Here is a 19,090-nt window from a genome sequence, read left to right as displayed (position 1 = left end):
CACAGCCTGAATTTGCACATGATCTCTGCACCTCTGCATTTAATGTATTCGGCATTTAGCTGTGTTTTTGCACAGTCTTCTTGCATTTGTACTGTTTGTCTCTGCGATCTGTCTAGATTTCTGCATTATGTAATTATGTTTCTGTTATGATGAATGTGTTTGTATACCTGACTGCAACCAAATCTCCCCTGGTGGGATAATTAAGTTTGACTTGACTTGACTATACGTGACACAGATGCTAGGAAATTAAACTGTGAAGTGAAGCATGTTAACGTTGGCATTAAATATAGTTTGATATTTTGGGAAGTCATTTGCTTTCTTGCCTAGAGTTAGATGGGAAGATTGATACCACTCTCGTGTCTATACATTCAGTATAAAGTTACAGCCAGTGGCAAGTTAGCTTAGCTTAACAAAGAGACTGGAAACAGGGGGAGACAGTCTTGCTCTGCTGAAATAATCTGCCTACCATCATCTATGAAGCTCATTAAATAACACGTTTGTTCAGTAGTTTTATTTTTATATGAAGAGAAGCCGTAGAACAGATGAGGTCTGGGACATTACAGCATAATCAGTCAAAAGAAGTGGAAATAAAGGGTGCAGGTATAGTTAATGCATATAAAAGGTCCAGACAGAAAAGTTTAATAGTCTGTATGATTGTAATGATTCAATTTTTCCTAGTATTTCTCTCCCTTCTCTAGTTGTAGTCAAGAGTGAAAGTAATTTTCTCCATTGGGCAAACAGAGCTATGTTGATAAGAGGGGCAATGGTGGGATGGTTGCTCTGGAGCTACCATTTTATAATTGTTTTTTTACTTGCAGCCCTAAAAGTATTCAAATGAAATATTTCCAAGGTACAAAAAGGTTTAAAAAGAGTCAGATTTCAGGTCCAGAATCCTTGAGACTAAATGGTCAACTCCCCCCTAAAAAGCCTTAACATAGAGGGCAATACGGTTCCTCTATGGCCAGTACTTCAGACCGAGTAACAGTGCAGATTACGGTGCCTCAACTGCCCCGTGGTGCAGATGTTTCACATGCATCAACAAACATGACCAGTTACACATTACATTATTAAAGCCAGATCAGATTTTTTCACCAGAAATCTCTCCAAAAAAGGGTTTGGGGTTTCCCATACTTGAAACCTCTGATATTACTGTGTTAGCCTCCTTTTCCCAGCACTGCCTTATGTAATGGTTGGATTTGGTATCTTGTTTATTAAAGTGTAAAAAACAACAAGTAGTGGTTTTAGTGGGAGTTATGTGCCGGACCATTTCTTCGCCCGGAGCAGAGATGAGAGTGTTTTCAATCTTCTCTTCTAACTCTCAGCAAGAAAGTGAATAAGCATATTTCCCAAAATGTCTTTTCCCTTAAGCTAAAAAGATAGCTGACCCTGGCAAGTGCTATAATTTTCGCATCTATCACATGTGACACATTGCACTGTGGGGTAGCTAGCAAAAATGAAGCACACATGTCACGGACACTAGTTTTTGTTCCATTGTTGGCACAAAGCTGAGGGCATACTGTGCAGAAATGTAGTAAATAGGGAGTGATTTTGGACACACATTCAAAAATGTGACTTTTCAGAGCAGTCACCATAGCAACCACCTATGATGCACCAGAATAGCACCAACACATGAGTAAACATTCCCTTCCCCTCCCCTATCCCACTTCTTCTCTCCAAGATCCCGCAGATCAGCTATGCGTCAACAGCCCCGGAGCTGAGTGATGACAGGCGCTATGACTTCTTCTCACGGGTGGTTCCTCCAGACTCGTTCCAGGCACAGGCCATGGTGGACATTATCCGAGCCCTGGGCTGGTCCTACGTCTCCACCGTCGCCTCAGAGGGCAGCTACGGAGAGAAGGGAGTGGAGGCCTTCACGCAACTCTCCAAAGAAGCAGGTAACGAAGAGTGATCAGTGACACAATTGTAGTTTTTTTTTTTGTTTTTGTTTGTGTGTTTCTATGATTTAAGCATGCACTCAGTTTTGCATTTGCAATTCATCGTAAAAATCTGTTTTGCGAGGATGAATTATTGATCTGTTTGGCAACTGCTGCTTCAGTCCCCCAGTGAGTTGTGGAGTGTTACTGGAAATGTAGATGGAGGAACAGCTTGTAGAGAGGATGCCACGTCACAATAATGAGCATTGCCTGTACCCGCTGGTTTTTAAATGCAACATTTCAGCTTTTTGCTGCATGCACACTCAGAGGGGGATTGTTTGAAAATGTCTAATGTGTTCTCTTTAGCCAACAGAGAGGAGGGAGAATGGCCTGGCAAAGGATCATCTGGGAGACATGTGTTTTGTTTTACAGTCTGCTTGTTTCCGTTTCCCTCAACCTCATTTTTTGATCCGTGTTCCTGTGTGTGCAGGGCTGTTAATGATAGTCAGTCAGCCTTGTGGTCAGTCAGTTCAAACCACTCTGGTTCACTTGTGTTTATGAAACTGCAGCGTTTTAAATATTTAGCCTTTTTATAAAAAAGAAGCCAGCTGTCTTTAGTGAACGTCTCCAAAATCATGTGATTAAACAGAGAGAGACAAACCGCTGAATGGTAGAAAACAAGTTATTAGAATCAGTCTTGTTTGTTGGGTCCTGTAATGTAACATTAATGGTGATTGTTTAATGCCAATGATGCTTCTGCAGGTTTAACAGCACCATTGTTAAGTTTTCATTTGTGTTTTGAGAGGCTAGAGTCAGGATTACTTACAACATGAATTTGTATTCAGTCGGGGTGTTGTGGTTTCGCCTGTAACTGGGCTTAAAATTGTGCACATGCTTGACTCACCTGCTTTTTCCACATTGATGCTGTTGTTGGCATGCGGTGGTACATGTGAATCAGCAGTCACTTCTGTCTCCAGGAGACGCTCAGTTGCTACAGTACAAGGGGTTGGCTATCTTTGTGAAATCATGTGGTTTGCTGTGCTGTGCTTCAGAGCTGTGCTGTAGAGACTTTCCAGTTCCTGCTGCAGTATTTCTGCAAGATCAGGATAAAGATACATTTTTACATCACAGTACAACCAGTTTGAACTGACTAACAATGACTGTAAGAACGTTTTTAATGTACATGGGAAGCAGGGGAAGCAAGGCAAATTATGCAGGAATAATAATAATAAAAAAAAAAACAATGCATACACTCATAAGAAAATAATTCCTCTCAGTCATCACCCCTGACCCACTAGAAGTGTGTGCGACCCACAGAGACCCAGCCTTTTGCTTGTACCTTCTTATTTTCTCATTACTTTGCTGTACTCAGGATGCTTTACCAACCAAAGCTTTGGTATTTGATGTACTGGGAATGAGACTCAACAATCACCTATCTTTCTGGTGCATGTACAAACAATAAATCCTGCATTTTCAACCCTTAAATTCTGTATTCTTACACTGAGTACGGCCACACATATCCACAGAGATAAACACTTCTTTAACATTAGTTACTGCTTTGGTCTGAATCTGCAGTGAGAGTTTGCCTGAGCGCTGCGGGGAGCAGGAATCCTCTCCTTCCGCTCTGTTGTTGTCTCAATCTGCTAATCGACACGTGCGGCTGATACAGTCAGAAATGTCATTGCAGTGAAGTGTTTCCACAGACAAACCCAACAACTTAAGCTGAACAATGTCGGCACACAGTTTGACACTAATCTTTGTCCATTTTCACTGTAGCTGACTCGGGTTGATGACACTACATGAGCTTGGCTGATCGGACTAAGCCAACTAGCATGCTACAGCTGATACACAAAAACTAACTACTAGTTATTTTGCTGTGCACAAACAATGAAATGATAATTGATTATTTTTACTGCTATAATTTCTGTTATTTTGTCATTAATTTGGGTAATATAGAATAATTAGTTTTTAAATTATTTATTGTATCATAGCTGAAAAGGGACAATCACAGTTACCTTCTGATTAAACCGATTAACTAACAGTTTAGTGTTACAGACATTATAACGTAAGTATTTGTTAACGATTACCAAATGATTTGAAAACCTTTAGGAAACCATTGCATAGAGAGATGGACCAGATATTTGTAACACTTTGCTAATGGTTAATAATTAGCCTGTAAACCATCTATGATCATTATTTAGATGGCTATTAGGCTAATATTAACTGGTGCCAGTATTTCAAAATGTTTTATCTTCATGAGAATTATCCAGGTAGGATTAAATTTCAAATGTGGGTTTTTCAAAACAAGGACATGTAATCCTAATTCTACAAAATTGAGATACGTATTTGGTAATCCAGTCCTACACAGAATCCAGATCAAATGTTATTCTGGTGTTTTTCAAAACCCTATGGTGGAAATTAGGATAGTTTTGATGCTAAAATCAAGATTATCATGACCCGACTAGAAAGGTGGATTCAGTGTGTCAATTAAAACACAGCAGCATCTGAAAAGTCTGGAAAAAAAAACCCTACAAGATCAGTTTTACCTGGGATCGCAAAAAATGGGATTAAAAATCTGCATAATTCTGACCTAGATTGAAGGTTTTGAAATACTGGCCCCAGGTGATTATAGGACCTTATCTACTTATGTTCATAACTTGCATTCATTATGTTACCTACTGGAACTTCGGTGCTTATTTTACCCGAAACCACGTCTTTTCCTAAACCTACCCTAGTAATTTCGTTGCCTAAACCTACGAATGTAGTTTTTGTGCCTATATTTTGGAAGTCTTCCCAGGTGTTGCATATTTATTATTGCTAAAGGGGTGTCTACCAGTGTAGGGACACTAACAAAGCTGCCGTACTTGACGAGTTGAGAGTAAGAACATGTTGTCTATAAACATTATCTGGATAATTTTTATAAAGATGCAACTGATGTTCATAAAACTTTAAAAATGCCTAAGAAATGGTTTATGAAGGATATATTAACATTATCTGAATGTTTGTTATCAGTAAAATAACCAATACTAAAGTTTATTTAACTACCAATTTACCTTTTATTTATGATGATAATAACAGAATGTATTACAAAGTGTTCTGAACATCCTGTACCAAAACGGTTTCGGATGAATACACGTAGTTACACCCCTAATGATGAGCACATCAATGACAAAAGGAGGAAGTTTTTACTACTTCTTACCTCAACCTTTATGGATCCCAAACCATTTCCTGTAAATCTGCAGGGAGTGATCTCTGTCTTTCTAATAGACTAATGCGCGGAAACCTCTAAAATGAGGAAAGCTAATGATATCCCACAGGCACCGATCAGAAGTCCAACATGCATGAATATTTTATCTGTGTGCATTCGTGTCCAGTGTGATCACTCATTAAAACTTTAAGAAGCTGTTTGTGGCCGTGTAATTTGCATCGGCTGAGAGAAAAAGAAAGTAGCCTGTTCAGGAGCGAAGAAGGAAAAATCCTGATTTAAGGCTTATTTTAGCAGTTTCAATTCTTCTTACATCCTGTGATAAACACAGTTTCTTCCAGCGGCTTTCCTCAGATTAATTTTCCCACTGATGTTCCTTTTTGCTATCATGGAAAGAGCAGTAAACACACTGATATCATTATGACTTTTGAACAGCTACACAAGGAGTATGAAATTATAAGCCATTGTTGTTGTTGACTCATCCTGTTGCGACTCAGCTGCAGTCACTTTGCAATGTATTCATATACAAATAGGAATTATTTCCTCTAAAGGAAAGCCCCCAGCACCCAAGGCATCTTATCTTTAATAAACACATTAATTATGTAATAGCATAACTGTACATTCCCAGGATTCATTTGGTTCTGCACCAGGATTGACTGGAATGCACTGAATGGCATTAGAAGCAAACGTCTTAGTGAATATGAAAAGGGAGAAATAACTGGAAAATACTGTATGCGTGTTGTGAGTAGATATATTGAACATCATTTTCAAGAAATTACTAAACTACACCAACATTTTTTGGTGGATGTTGCAGCAAGTTGATCCTTGAAGCCTCGCAATGTTTTTTTGTGGCTGTCCTGTTTGGTTGCAGTGAAATGTCAGATGCATTAGTAGGATTCTCGCTTCACCACTTCAAGGAGAACCATCTAGCGGACTAATGCAATATGGCTGCCCATTACCCCAAGCTGAGACTGGAGTGATGGTCAGCCCGTATTGATCTCTCTTCTGCTTTTTTCTTTTTTTTTTTGCGCTGCTTTCTCTCTCCTCCCTGTTTAGGCACTGTTCCATTGTGCACCTTCATCCTGGCTCCAGGTGAAGCTGGCAGAGATTAATCTTGTTTGTATTTTTCTGTGTCTGTCTGGACTCCGGCCAGAGCGATGGAGTTCAGTTTTCCCATTTGATAAAAAGACTCGCATTTGAGGAAAACCACCCACGAAGTATCACTGTGGAATTGATTGCAGCAAGTTGCCAACACAGTGCGTTCTTAGATCTAGTCTGAAGCTGAGGGGGGGAGAAAAAAACATCCACCAGGAAAATAAAGCACTCATATTTAGCAGCAGGAGAGGACTGATGCATCTGCAGACACCGTGAAACAGTCCTTGTGCACGACCCTTTGACATTGCCAAGTCCCAGCCCATCAGTAGAGAGGCACACAGGATGTGGAAGTGCACGCAAATGTGGAATATGAATGTCAGCTGCTTGTCAGCCCGATTTGATGTGCTCCCACGTGTTCCGGCGAGGAGACTCTGGAGAGAGCAGGTCTGCCTTGTGACTGTCGAGGTGATAAATATAATTGCAGCATTAAGAATCCCCCAGAGGTTTGGGTTTGGAGGGTGTTGAGTCGGCGGGTGGGGGGTCGAATCCATCAAGAGCCTCTAATTTAAAGGGATTTGTATTTCACTAAGCAAAATGGCGAAGCTGGATTCCTCGCCCTGGAGTGCATTTTCAGAACCGAGGGCATTGAGGATGAATAATTGAAGCAGTTAATGCAGTGCATGACCTATGGCACTGAGACAGATAAGCAGAGAACTTCCAAGAGCCTGATGAATTTGGCCATCATGATCATTAAGCTGTCTTTGATATATTAATCAAATGTGGTGCAGAGGGTATGGGTTCATGGTGCATATATAGTTTTGATATTATGTTGTGGGATCAAAGGTAAATTAATAAAGTGGAGCTAAAACTTTTAAGCATCACAAACCGTCACTTCTTCTAATGTAAGAAGAAATTTAACAAACAAAAGACAAACTTACATGTTCTCTTCTTTGGTGGTGGTCAACCCTTAGTAACAACCTAGCAACAGGAACGATTTCTAGTCCCTCTTGAGTCAGCCAGCCAAACTGAGCTAACGTTAATGCTTTCTAGAGATTGTGGGATTTCCCAAACTGAATAAATACCACACACACAAACTTTTTTTTTTTGCTGTAACAAAGATATCTGCTGGAAAAAATAAAAAAAAATTACATGGACAGATTTAGCTACTACCTTCTGCAAACTTCACGTGTATTTTTAAGCTAGTATTGCCTGTCACAGACTCACCAGGGCACAGCTGTTGGAGGGTGCTGAAAAGAGTTTCTGTGTGATCCAAACATTTCCAAAAATATTCGATATTTGTTGGCGTTTAACCTTTCAGAAACAACATGTTCCCTGCGGTCACAAAAGTGTTTGCACAAGGGAGGCAGCCACCTTTTTTAAACGGGGCAGTGCAGCAGCAGTCTAACAGTACCATAAATAATATCCATTGAAGAAAGCTGATTTAATTATTCTATAAATGTTACTTAAACAGCTGACAGAAATAGTCTAACAGGAGGTCATTGTCTGTGTAGGCCCACTGTGATTCATGATTTCCTTTCATGAATAGAAATGTTTGAAAAACACCCCCTCTCTGGATGGAGTAATACTTTTAGTGATGAACAAAGTGTGCTGTCATACTGAGTTGAGCATGTTCTAAGCGTCTAGTTAACCAATCAAATTGCTTGGTCAGATCGACCTGTTGTCTGATTGATCTTAATCACAAAACAAATGCTTAGAAGGCTGGTTCATTATTAATTTTGTGCGTCCCCAAAGTTTAAGTTGAAGGGTGCAACAACCCTCAGTCTTGAGGCAAAGCAGGAAAAAATGCAGTTGTAAAACTGCATAGACTAATAAATTTAATTGGCATTGTAAAGGACTACAAATAAGGTTATAGTATATGCTTTATTATTTTTAAGATTCAATTTACATGTGGGGTAGTGTGTGTTTTGTGGCTCTTATGTGTTACTGGCCGAGCATACCAAGTGCCCTAATTAATTTGTTAACAAGCACAAAGCGCCATGAATTCAAACACCTCCGATCATTAATGCACTTAATACACTAATATTTGGCTCTGCCATCTGAATTAGACACACAACACGATGTCTGCCACCAGCTTTGTGTGGCAACACTTCAAAATATTAAACAATGAAGATGCAAATCGTGTGCTGCGCTGGAGGGATAAAATGCACTGGACTGAGGTTTGCTGTGACATTTGGAATCTCAGACAGAATTCCAAGTGAAACCCAAAGAGCACAAGAACGCTGGATTTATGCAAAATACTTCTGGGTGAAATGCTCAGGCATATGATGGGTTTACCATCAGCAGCTGGCTGTGGCCAGAAGTGCCCCTCGCTGAAGAAACTTTGGGTTATCATTAACTTTATGAAACCGACTTTGTTGAACACTGCAGCCTCTGAACGTGAACACAACATGGAATCTTTCTCAGATCAACAGAATGACTTTGAAAACACCAAATTACTTGTTTTAATGAATGTCGTTCATTAAAAATATTATGAATTGTAAAATATCACTTTCATGAGGCTGTTCAGTGAAACAGTGACAGGTATCGTTCTGTAAAACTGAAATATTGTTTATGCAGAATATGAGACTTATTTACATTCTGTTATTAAACCTGACAGTTTCTGACCTATTTCTATCCATACCTTGCCATCCACCTATCACTCTGCCATCTGTGCTGTCTCGCTGAGTGACAAATGACTGAGGTCGCTGAACTGCTAGGTAGCTTTCAAGCTTTCAAGGCAACCCACTGACAGAGAAAAGGGAAACCCCATGATGTTTGCAAGTTCTTACATCACCTCATTTAGGCCTATGTTCTCTACAGCTACAAAAAAATATATGTTTTAGTCATTGGTTAAATTATTAAGACTGAGAAACGTGTAAAAATATATACATTGTTAAAGCTATGGGTTGTTAAGCATCCCATGATGACATAGAAAAGTAACCTCTGGTCAGGTCTGTCAAAAATCCCACATTATGACTCCAACAACTGTAGCTGATGTTCTCAGACCAGCTGTAAAGTAATGCCATCATTCAGTGCACGCAGGTTGTAATATTAGTCTGGTTAGTCAATGGTGGTGGTGGTTCTCCCACCATCAAAAACACTGATCCTAGGTCAGTTCTCTCGTCAGTACCTCTGACCAAGGTGCTAGTTTTGAACTGGAGTTGGTTGGACCTGCTGCACAGCTGCACACCACAAATCCTAATACTAGGAAGGGTTTGATGCAGAGACTGAATCTGACTGTATAATTGTACTTTGAATGGTTGTATATGTCACAATATACTTTATCTTTACCACACCTTATAATAATAATTTCCCTTCCATTGGATTTCAATCTGCACAATCGTATTCATCTGTCAGGCAGCCTCATGCCAGGCTGTGATTAGTCTACGGCGTTATGTTTAAAATCTGACTGCTGCGACTCTGCTGCTGCTGTTCAGAGCTGACACTTTCAGTCAGTGGTAGAAAGAGAACTGAAAATCTGAACTCAAGCACAAGTACTGTTACACTGCTAAAATATTACTCAATTACATGTAAAAGTACTGGTGTTAGAAAAATACTTCAGTAAAAGTACAAAGTATTCATCAAAAAAAATATTAGTTACTTTTAATTAGTGATGTCATCGTCACCTCTCCAAACTAGGGCTGCAAATTTTGTGTGTTTTGCTTTACCAATAGTTAAAACACTAACAATCAATTAATTATTAATAATTGATAAGATACAAAATGAGTGTTTTTTCCCTCATTTTGATTGTTTTTTTTTATTTCTTATTCAACAAATGCCTCCACCAAAAAAACAAAGTTAGATGAGGTGCAGTTACTGCCACAACTGTTGATTAAATATCCATGAATACCTTTTTAACTGGTTAAATTCTTAACGCAAAATCAATTAAAGATCAAACATTAACATCCTTTTTTTTTGTTTGTTTTGTTTTCCATATGTCCTGGTTTTCATTGGTCAGTTTGTGATCAGTTTGTGTTTACCCTATCCAAAATGGCAGTGATGTTTACGTACAATCCGAAAGCCAATGCGGCATCTGCTCCCATTCTGCTCAGTAATAGGCACTCAATGTTACTGCCACAGTATGAATGGCTGTCTTAAAGACTTTGGATTGGTTCATAAAAATAAGGGTTTTTTTGAACTCTCTCTCTTTTCACCAAGTTTTAGCAACAAAAGCTGGGAGATTGTCTTAAGTCTCTATTTGTTCATTTCAATTCAGAATCGTTTATGTACGGGGATAACGCCACACATTTTCAGACGGCCTCTGCTGGAAGACGTTCATGGTGTTGCACTCGGTTGTTTACACGAAAATTGCCAGGAATAGTTGTGTAACGAATGGAAAAAAAGAGAACTTGAGAGAGAAGTTCAAACTCTGTTTACTTTCTCACCTCTGTGTACCTGGCCGGTTCCTGCCTGAATGGGTGTGAATGATGGATTGTTGGTCCGGCATCAGAAAGGTGCAGGGGGAGTCGGTTTCCAAAGCTGCTGGACCATCTGACACGCAGTTCTGATGAAGTATAATGGCGCCTTAAGTGGCAGCCAGAACAGAATTACTATACAATCCTATTTCTTGGATAAGACTTCAACGAGTTGGAGTAAAACACTCTCGTCTCCCAGAGCCTGATATTCATCCGTCTCACATCACACATCACACATCTCCAGCCAAGACAGACATGTGGCTCATCTTTAAACCCACTGTTTGAGTTGAGGACTCTTTCAAGTCCACACGATGTCTCCCAGTGACAGGTGAAGGCGGTCCGACCCACAGCACAGGGAAGTACAGATACAATACTTACATTTCCATCATCCCTGCCTCCGTGACCACCTGACTGACTGACAGACGAGGTGTTCTGCAGCCATTCAATAATTTAGCCGTTGGTCTGCGGCCTTAAGCCCACAGCGTGTTGAGCTCTGATGCTCTCTCTCTCTCTGTGAAAACGGGATCTGCTCCAAATGCTTCTTATCTTCATCAGTGGCTCCTGTGGTCTCTGTCTGTATTATTGACTGTGCTGACCTATAATATATCTCTGCTCAAGACTGCTATAACTCTTCACACAAACCTGCAGGGTTTTTTTCATAATGGAGTTAATGTATTTTCATGAGACTTAAAGTAATAGTTTGGAACCTAAGCAAAGAATGAAAAAAGAATGAAAAAATGAAAAGTAATCAATATCAATTCAAGCGTATGCTATATTTAGAATATTTTCACTGCTTTACTTTGCTGTCACACAGCCTTTTCTGAGAAACCGCAGTTATATAAGCCAAATACTGCTCTCTGCAAACCAACCAAACTCCATAGGCGAAATCAGCAATTTTATCTTCTAGAACATGGGAGTCGCCGGTGTACTGCTGCCTCGATCTCTTAGTTTGTTTGGGTTATTGTGTGACTTCAGTGAATCCGAACTATCCTGTTAAAACACCAAAGTTACACAATAAGACAAACAAAGTCACAGAGCGAGGCGGCTGTAGACCACCAACTCCAGTGTTATGCAACGTAAAATACTGATTTTGCATATGTAGTTTGGTTGGCTTGAAAAGAGTGATATTTGGATTATATTATGTAACAGCAGTTTCTCATCAGAAAAGGCTGTCTGATGGCAAAGTAAAGCGGTAAAATATTAAAAATATAGCATTCTATTAAACGGATACAGATTTTTTTGGTGGGCCTTTTTTAAAGTGCCATCTACTGTAGGTAATACACTGACAATAGAAATGTACGTTACACAACCCCACATCAAATAATCCAAACTACCCTTAAGCGGGGAAAAAAACGAGCTCCTTTTTTCCTCTCTAGAGATAATGTGCGTGTGATACCTGGAACTGAAGGGTGACACTAATATGCCAGAATCAGATATGATACAGTGCTACAGTTTCCTCAAACAAAAACCTAGAAGAAAAGTGTGTCATACTGAAGGCTTTCTGGCTGAAATCAAGCAAAATCTCTGTGTTGAAACAGAGCTTTAGTGTCGTCCCTTGGAGACCTACAACGCTGGCTGCTCTGCACAAATGACACCAAGCACGTTTCACTTTAACAGGATACCACAAACCCTTAAGCAACAGCTAGGCCATTTGCGGGATCTCCATTTTTATGTTTAGTCCACTTAGGGAGGATAACAGCCGCCATCCCAGAGGTCTTTTCACACATCCAGGATATTTTCTCACATTGAAAATCATTCCTAATTCTGCCTGCTGATACTCAAAAAATGGATAGTTAAGAGGGAGATTCAGCAGTTGTCATTTTGCTATCTTCTGCCTTTAGAAATGCCACAGTAAACCGCGACTGGAGATGTGTGATCTGCCAGCTAAAAGCTGTTTATATCAAAGTAATGAGCCTGAGGAGACTGGCAATTAGGAGATTCCTTCCATTTCTCTGTCTACTCAGGGAAACTCAAACTGAAAGGTTATTGGGTAGGCTATTAAAATGCTTGAGTGGAGGAAATTTTAATTGGTTGGGGTAGAGCTTTGCTGTTGACTCAGGATGCAGGCTGCTGCCTCGAGTCTAGGCCTACAGTAGTTAAGATGTTCTATTGCACAGGTGATCATATTATCTGTTTATCCAAAGTGCCTCAAAGGTTAGCTTGTCCTCCACAACTATAATTACCTCACCAGAGTGAAGCAAAACTCTCTATTATTTTTTTATGAAAGATATAATTTTGCTCCTCTCCCTGATAATGAGCTGCTGAATAAAACCCTGAAGACAACAATATCCACTGTAGCAAACTGCTAAAAGCCAATTGTAATAATATACTGTGCCAAATATCCAGCTACTATTTAGCAATGCTCGGAAGCAATCAGTACCCTTCATCCTGTACAAACTCATTAGTGGTGACCTGTCTGAGAATGATTTATTGTCAGTATTAATATCCTCTTTGTTTGTTATTGCCGGCTGACTGTGCTATCTGATTGGTTCAGGGTCCAACAAGAGATGTTTGATAATGACTTTAAATGAAAAGTCAATGGCAAGCTGTTGGATTTTCTCAAATCCATAATGTTAAATCTGTAGCTTTATGTCCCCCTGCTGAAGTGGACCATTTGATTTGTTATAGCGGATGTGGTTATAACTGTATCACTCTGTGAAATGATTCTGGTGCTCAGACGGAGGCTGCAGTTTGAGTTTTATATTGCACGCTGCTGTGGTTTTCAGATCAGTGCCAAAATGTAAACTTATACACTGTGAGACTATCGGGCTCTAACACTTTATTTGAGGAGGTGTGCGTAAGACTGTCATTACACCTGTCATTAACACATCTTTATGAATGCTTATGACTTTTGTTTTTAAGTTTCAGGTGGTCAATTATGTCATCTTAAACGCAAAGCTGACATTATCTGTTGTTGTCCGATGTCTGTTATGAAAACTTAATATTAATAAAGCTAATAGTGTCTTTGTTAAGACAAGTTGACATTAGCCAAGAAAAAAATGTCTCTGTTACGACAACCTGACATTAATCAAGACACCATAACGTGTCAGTCTCTTATCCTACCCTTACATTATCAAACTTTACATTATACTGTCATATGTGGTTGGTTTTGACACTGGCTGTCATGAGACCATTATTAATGTGTCATGAATATTTTCCTTGAACTGAATTAAGTGGTACATTTTGGACATGTCATTAAGATGTCATTAAGTTTTATTTGCATTGTCAAATGTTTTTAACAGTGTCATTAATAATTTCCTGGATTTCAACTGAAATGGTAGCAATTCACCGCTTTGTTTGAGGGGTGACACAAAGATGTGTGCATACACAAAAGCCTGGGTTCACAATAGCTGGAAATAGAAAACATCTAAACACAACAGTGAGACTCGAGACTTTTTAAAATCTATCTATCTGTCTGTCTGTCTGTCTGCCCGCCCGCCCGCCCGCCCGTCCGTCTGTCCGTCTATCTATGCCTCGGTTAATGTCAAGTTGTCATAACAACACATTTTAACACATTTTTATCTTCTTAATGTCAAATTTTTATAAAGACAATTTTAGTCTACTAAATGTCACATTGTCATAACAAGGACATTATTGGTTTGATTAATGCCAGGTAGTCATCAAAAAGACATTGACAGGTTACGTTATCTTAGTTAATGTCAAGTTGTCATAACAAAGACATTATTAACTTATTGGCTGTCAAGTTGTCATAACAAACAGATGTCGAACAATGTCAACTTTGCATTGAAAATGACATAGTTGACTGAATGACACCTAATGACAACAGTCAAAAGCATTGATTAAGTTTGATAATGTCAAGCTGTCATGCCAAAGACATTGACAGGTTATGGTGTCTTATGTTGTCATAACAATGACATTTTTGTCTTTGTTAATGTCATGGTGTCATAACAAAGACATTATTGGCTTGATTAAAACATCTCAAACAATGCAAACTTTGCATTACAAATGACACAATTTATGGAATGACAACAGTCATAAACAAATTTATCAAGACACCTTCATGTTTATGACAGGTGTCATGATATGATTATGACAGTATTATGCACAGCCTTTTTAATAAAGTGCTACCAACTCTATAGCATGCTTGACGACATCATCAAAGTGTCACTATTGTGTTCAGATGTTTTTTTTCTATTTCCACGGTAAAAAAGACCCTGGGCCTTTGTGTGCTCACGTCTTTGTGTGAGAGTGAGTGAATGAGTGAGATCATCCCAGAGGCCTTATCATTTCTTACTCTCTTCCCATTAAAAAGGTGGAATCTGCATCGCCCAGTCTTTGAAAATTCCCCACAACCCCAAGCTGGAGGATTATGACAAAGCCATCCAACAGCTGCTGGAAACGCAGCACTCGCGGGCAGTCATCATCTTCGCCAGTGAAGAAGACATACGGTGAGGAGCGCTGCACATTCTGGCTTCATCCATGTTGCTCAGGCGTACTGATGACTTTGCCATGTTGAGGGTCTTTAATCTCTGAGTAGCAGCTCCTGGAGACAGGCTAGAGGCACAGATTTACCATGCGCGTTACACAAACATACCTCCGACAACACAAACACAAGCACGCCTCGGAGCAGAATTGGGAATACAGATCACAACAGAGCAACAGAGATATTGTTTCATTTACAATGGCCCCTGGGAGATGTTGTAAAGAAACACAAAATCAAACATTTAGTACCTGTAAATTCACAATGCATAATCCAGAAGTGCATGTATTAGTGAAACGTAAAAGAAAAAGAGAGACGTGGAAATTAATGGCTGTAACTATGTCTGTTATCTTTGAATAAAAGCTAAAAATAACATCACCAGGTAACATAAAGTGACAACAGTTTCTCCTCCTTTCCCTCTCTCATTTAATGAGATAAACTGCAGAACTGCACATGGCCGTGAGCTGTAATGAACAAACACTCCTTAAAGCTAGCTGTGCCTTTGTGTAATAGATATTAGATTGCACACACCTTTTGTGTTCTCTCCAAATTCACACACAAATGTCCTTGCAGGGGAGTTCTCAATGCCACCAAGAGGGCCAATCAGGTGGGCCATTTCCTGTGGATTGGATCTGACAGCTGGGGGGCCAAGAGCAGCCCGATCCACCAGCTTGAGGATGTGGCGGTCGGAGCAGTCACTATACTGCCCAAACGCTCCTCCATCGAAGGTACACGCGCACAAAGACACACCCCGCACGCCTCACCACATGTTGTGTTAGTGCATTGTTTTCTGCTGTAGCATTTTGCTTTTTGGAGTAATTGCATTTTATAATTTTTTGTCTAATTGTGTGTGTAATTAGTTTGAGACAACCCCCCCCCCACACACACACACACACACACACAAAACATCCAAAACAAAAATGAAACTAACGTCCAATAATTGTTTTTCTGAGTCCCTTGTGGGCAGTGAAACAAACTGTGAAGATGACACTAACATATAATCACCTTTTAAGTTGATATTACAGACTTGTTAGCAAATAGTTAATTGTTCAAAAATCCAGTAGTTATGGAACAACATTAGCATTCATTTGGAGTCATGCTTTTTGCTACCAGGTGGATGCAAGTCCAATATTAACTCATGTGCTCCAATGTTGATGTGGAAAATATTGATTACAGCTGCTTTAAACATGCAATAATTAGTTTTTCTTGGCTACAAACAGTTGCCTGTTATATTAGCATCAGAGTCTTGTTTGTGACCATCTGGCAAATGTTAGTTTGATATTCACTCTCCTTTTAGTTCTGTTTTTGGTGTATACCAATAAAAACATAAAATAAGAATCGCGATCTATAGCTGCTAACATTAAATGCTCTACTGTGTTCATCAGCTGGTGGCTAACTTATATAATAGGTAGTGTACAGTGGGGTTAGTAGAGCTAAAAAAAAGCTGCATTCTGTTGGTAAGAATAATGAGACTAAACCAAAACGATAAAGTTGCAGGTCATTAAACCAAAACAAATGGCTAAAAGGTGCTAAAATGCTCTGCAGAGCTGAGTGGAACTGAGTTGAGCAGCTTTTTTTGTATTTCTATGCAAACAGCGTAGAGATTTCTGGCACAACTGACAAGAGAAATTGTCTAAAAAGGTCAAAAAACTCCTGCAACACTTATAGTATAAAGAAGAATTTTATTGGTAGACCAATGTGTTTTGCCCTGTGGCCTTCATCAGAATCAACACTATTAGAATTTAACAAATTAAAATGTATTCATTAATGGTCTAGAAATGGCAGTAATTGTGTCTCACCTGACATTGTTTTGTCTGGCTGAGCCACTGGCTGAATGAGGAAACTTAAAGTGAGTAAAAAAACAACCTAAAAATAGAAAAAGTTATTAGTTATTAATGATTTAATTGATTGTTAGTGATTTATCCATTAATGCAAATGACAATTTGGAGACTCTACTAGGAATGCTATATACAAAGTAGGTATAACGTGGATTTAAAAAACAACGTATAAAACAACCAGTCATATACATATATACATCATACATCAACCAGTGGGGCATCTTTACATGAATGGGCTGGATATATGGTCAGGTTATTTTAAATCATTTTAATTGATTCCATAAAAAAGGGTGGAGGGACAAAAAGATCTGTCATAAAATCACATAAACAAGACATTTGGAAATATTTAAGAATTCATAACTTGTAAAACACCTTTATAAAAACTCATTAACTGACAAGTCCACATTCGTGCCCTCCAGAAATAAACAAAATGTTCATTCCCGTCCCCCCCTTTTTCTCACCATTTCTATGCAAAATTGACTCACCTAAACAGCTGTTGGCACTTTTTGTACAAAGACTCACTTGGAAACACTCAACATCTTCAGATAAACAAACATCTGTGACACTGAGTGCATTTAGAGATATTTCGTGATGACACATTCTCATCTACCTTTTTCGTGCTCCTACATTTCCAGCTGCCTCATCTATTTCAACTTCAGCTCGCAATTTTCGCCATTTCTCAGAATGACTCGAGACAGTCCTCAGAGAACAAGTATGACCTTGCTGTTGTATTTGGCCGTGGGTTGTACATGACCAGAATAAAGCCAGTTTGGACAAATTGACTGCTTTAGATAGATATTGAGCCGATGACTGTCTCACCTAGTTCGGCCGCCACAAATACATTCATCAGCGTGGTTCTTAAAGCAAATAAGTGATGTTTGCTTTAAAAATTGAAAAATCTCCAATCTCAGCCTGCTGTCTAAGGAGAAATTGGTATCTCTGATCTCTGCTGAATCCTTCTTGAAAGGGACACAAAGTGATGGATCTGAGAAAAAAGCTTAAAAGCTTTAATTTAATTTTTATTATCAAGAATTTGAGTTTTTATTATTATTTTTTTTAATCATTTTAACATTTTCTATCATGACACTCCAAAGAAATATAATTTCCAGTTGTTTTGAGTGCTTAGGGGTTGGATTTCTCTTTAAAACTGTCATTTAAATAGATCCACCCACTGGAAAAAGGAGGCAAACGAGGAAATTATAGTGCTGAATTTGCCAGGAAGGACATGTACAAATTCACCACACAGAAATAGAATATTCTCCACATATACCATCTATTTTAAGTTCAGTCCAGTGTCACAATCCTAATAACCACTCATCACCACAATCGAGGAAATTTGAAAGTCTGAGTTTTATGAAGCTTTCCCTAATTAGAGCAGGTCTAGCCAGGACAAATGTACACTCTGGAGACAGCGAGAATATTATTAATCCACCATGCATCATTGATGGTCTTTTGAAAAGAAAATCAGCTGAGTCACTCAGCTCTGATTAGCCATTATCACCTCTACCCACGACTCAGCTGATATGACTGGATAACACAGAGAAAGTGTGGAGACACAGACAGAGACTTTAAAATGCAAAAAATTCAGATTATTCTCAACACAGAAAATCGTGTCTCTGTGATAAAAGGATCAAAAAATACTGAGTTGCGCTTTATTTTACAGTGCGCTAATAAGACATAACAAGCCATACTCTGTATCAAATTAGACAAAAACTAGAAATAATTTGTATATTACACCCATATAAGACTTTATTAGAGGGCAGTTAGGGACACATTACATCAGAACTGTGCTATAAACTAAAGTGGAATGTGTCCTTAATTACCCTCTAATGAAATCTAGGGTCTAACAGTGGGGAAACAATACACTTTAGTTTACAGTACAGTTTTGTTGTAATGTGTCCTGAATTACCCTCAAATAAAGTTTAAGAAGGCTCTAATACTGTCTAATAAAGATGATATTTCTTTAATTTAATACAAAGTACATGAAAAGTGTGACCAAATACTGCATCATGAATCTCGCAGTGAAGTTTTGTCCCAGCTCAGTTTTGCTGACCCACATTGGGTGTTTAAGTTACACAAACAAGAGAACAGATTTCCACATGCAGGCTTTTTTTTTTTTTTTCCTTTGTTGCAGCAGGTTTTCTGTCCTCGGGCTAATGCTTCATGCAGGCACCTTAGCCCTGTTGAAATTAGCGTTAAGCTAATACAAGCTAATACGTCAT

General features: G+C 39.0%; 1 protein-coding gene across 1 annotated transcript in view; it reads left to right on the top strand.

The window, feature by feature from the left end:
• Positions 1–19,090, top strand: part of LOC146325094 (metabotropic glutamate receptor 7-like) — a 106,880-nt gene that overhangs the window by 45,265 nt on the left and 42,525 nt on the right. Inside the window, exons 2-4 of the mRNA XM_084720900.1 lie at positions 1,679–1,895; positions 14,863–14,998; positions 15,604–15,758. Of these exons, the coding sequence (XP_084577026.1) occupies positions 1,679–1,895; positions 14,863–14,998; positions 15,604–15,758 (508 nt within the window). The remainder of the gene's footprint in view (positions 1–1,678; positions 1,896–14,862; positions 14,999–15,603; positions 15,759–19,090) is intronic.

The sequence above is a fragment of the Lutjanus erythropterus genome, chromosome 6, assembly GCF_056507025.1.
Source record: "Lutjanus erythropterus isolate fLutEry1 chromosome 6, fLutEry1.hap2, whole genome shotgun sequence".
Classification (NCBI taxonomy): Eukaryota; Metazoa; Chordata; class Actinopteri; order Lutjaniformes; family Lutjanidae; genus Lutjanus; species Lutjanus erythropterus.
Note: the sequence above shows the minus strand (reverse complement) of the source record. Positions and strands in the feature narration are given on the sequence as shown.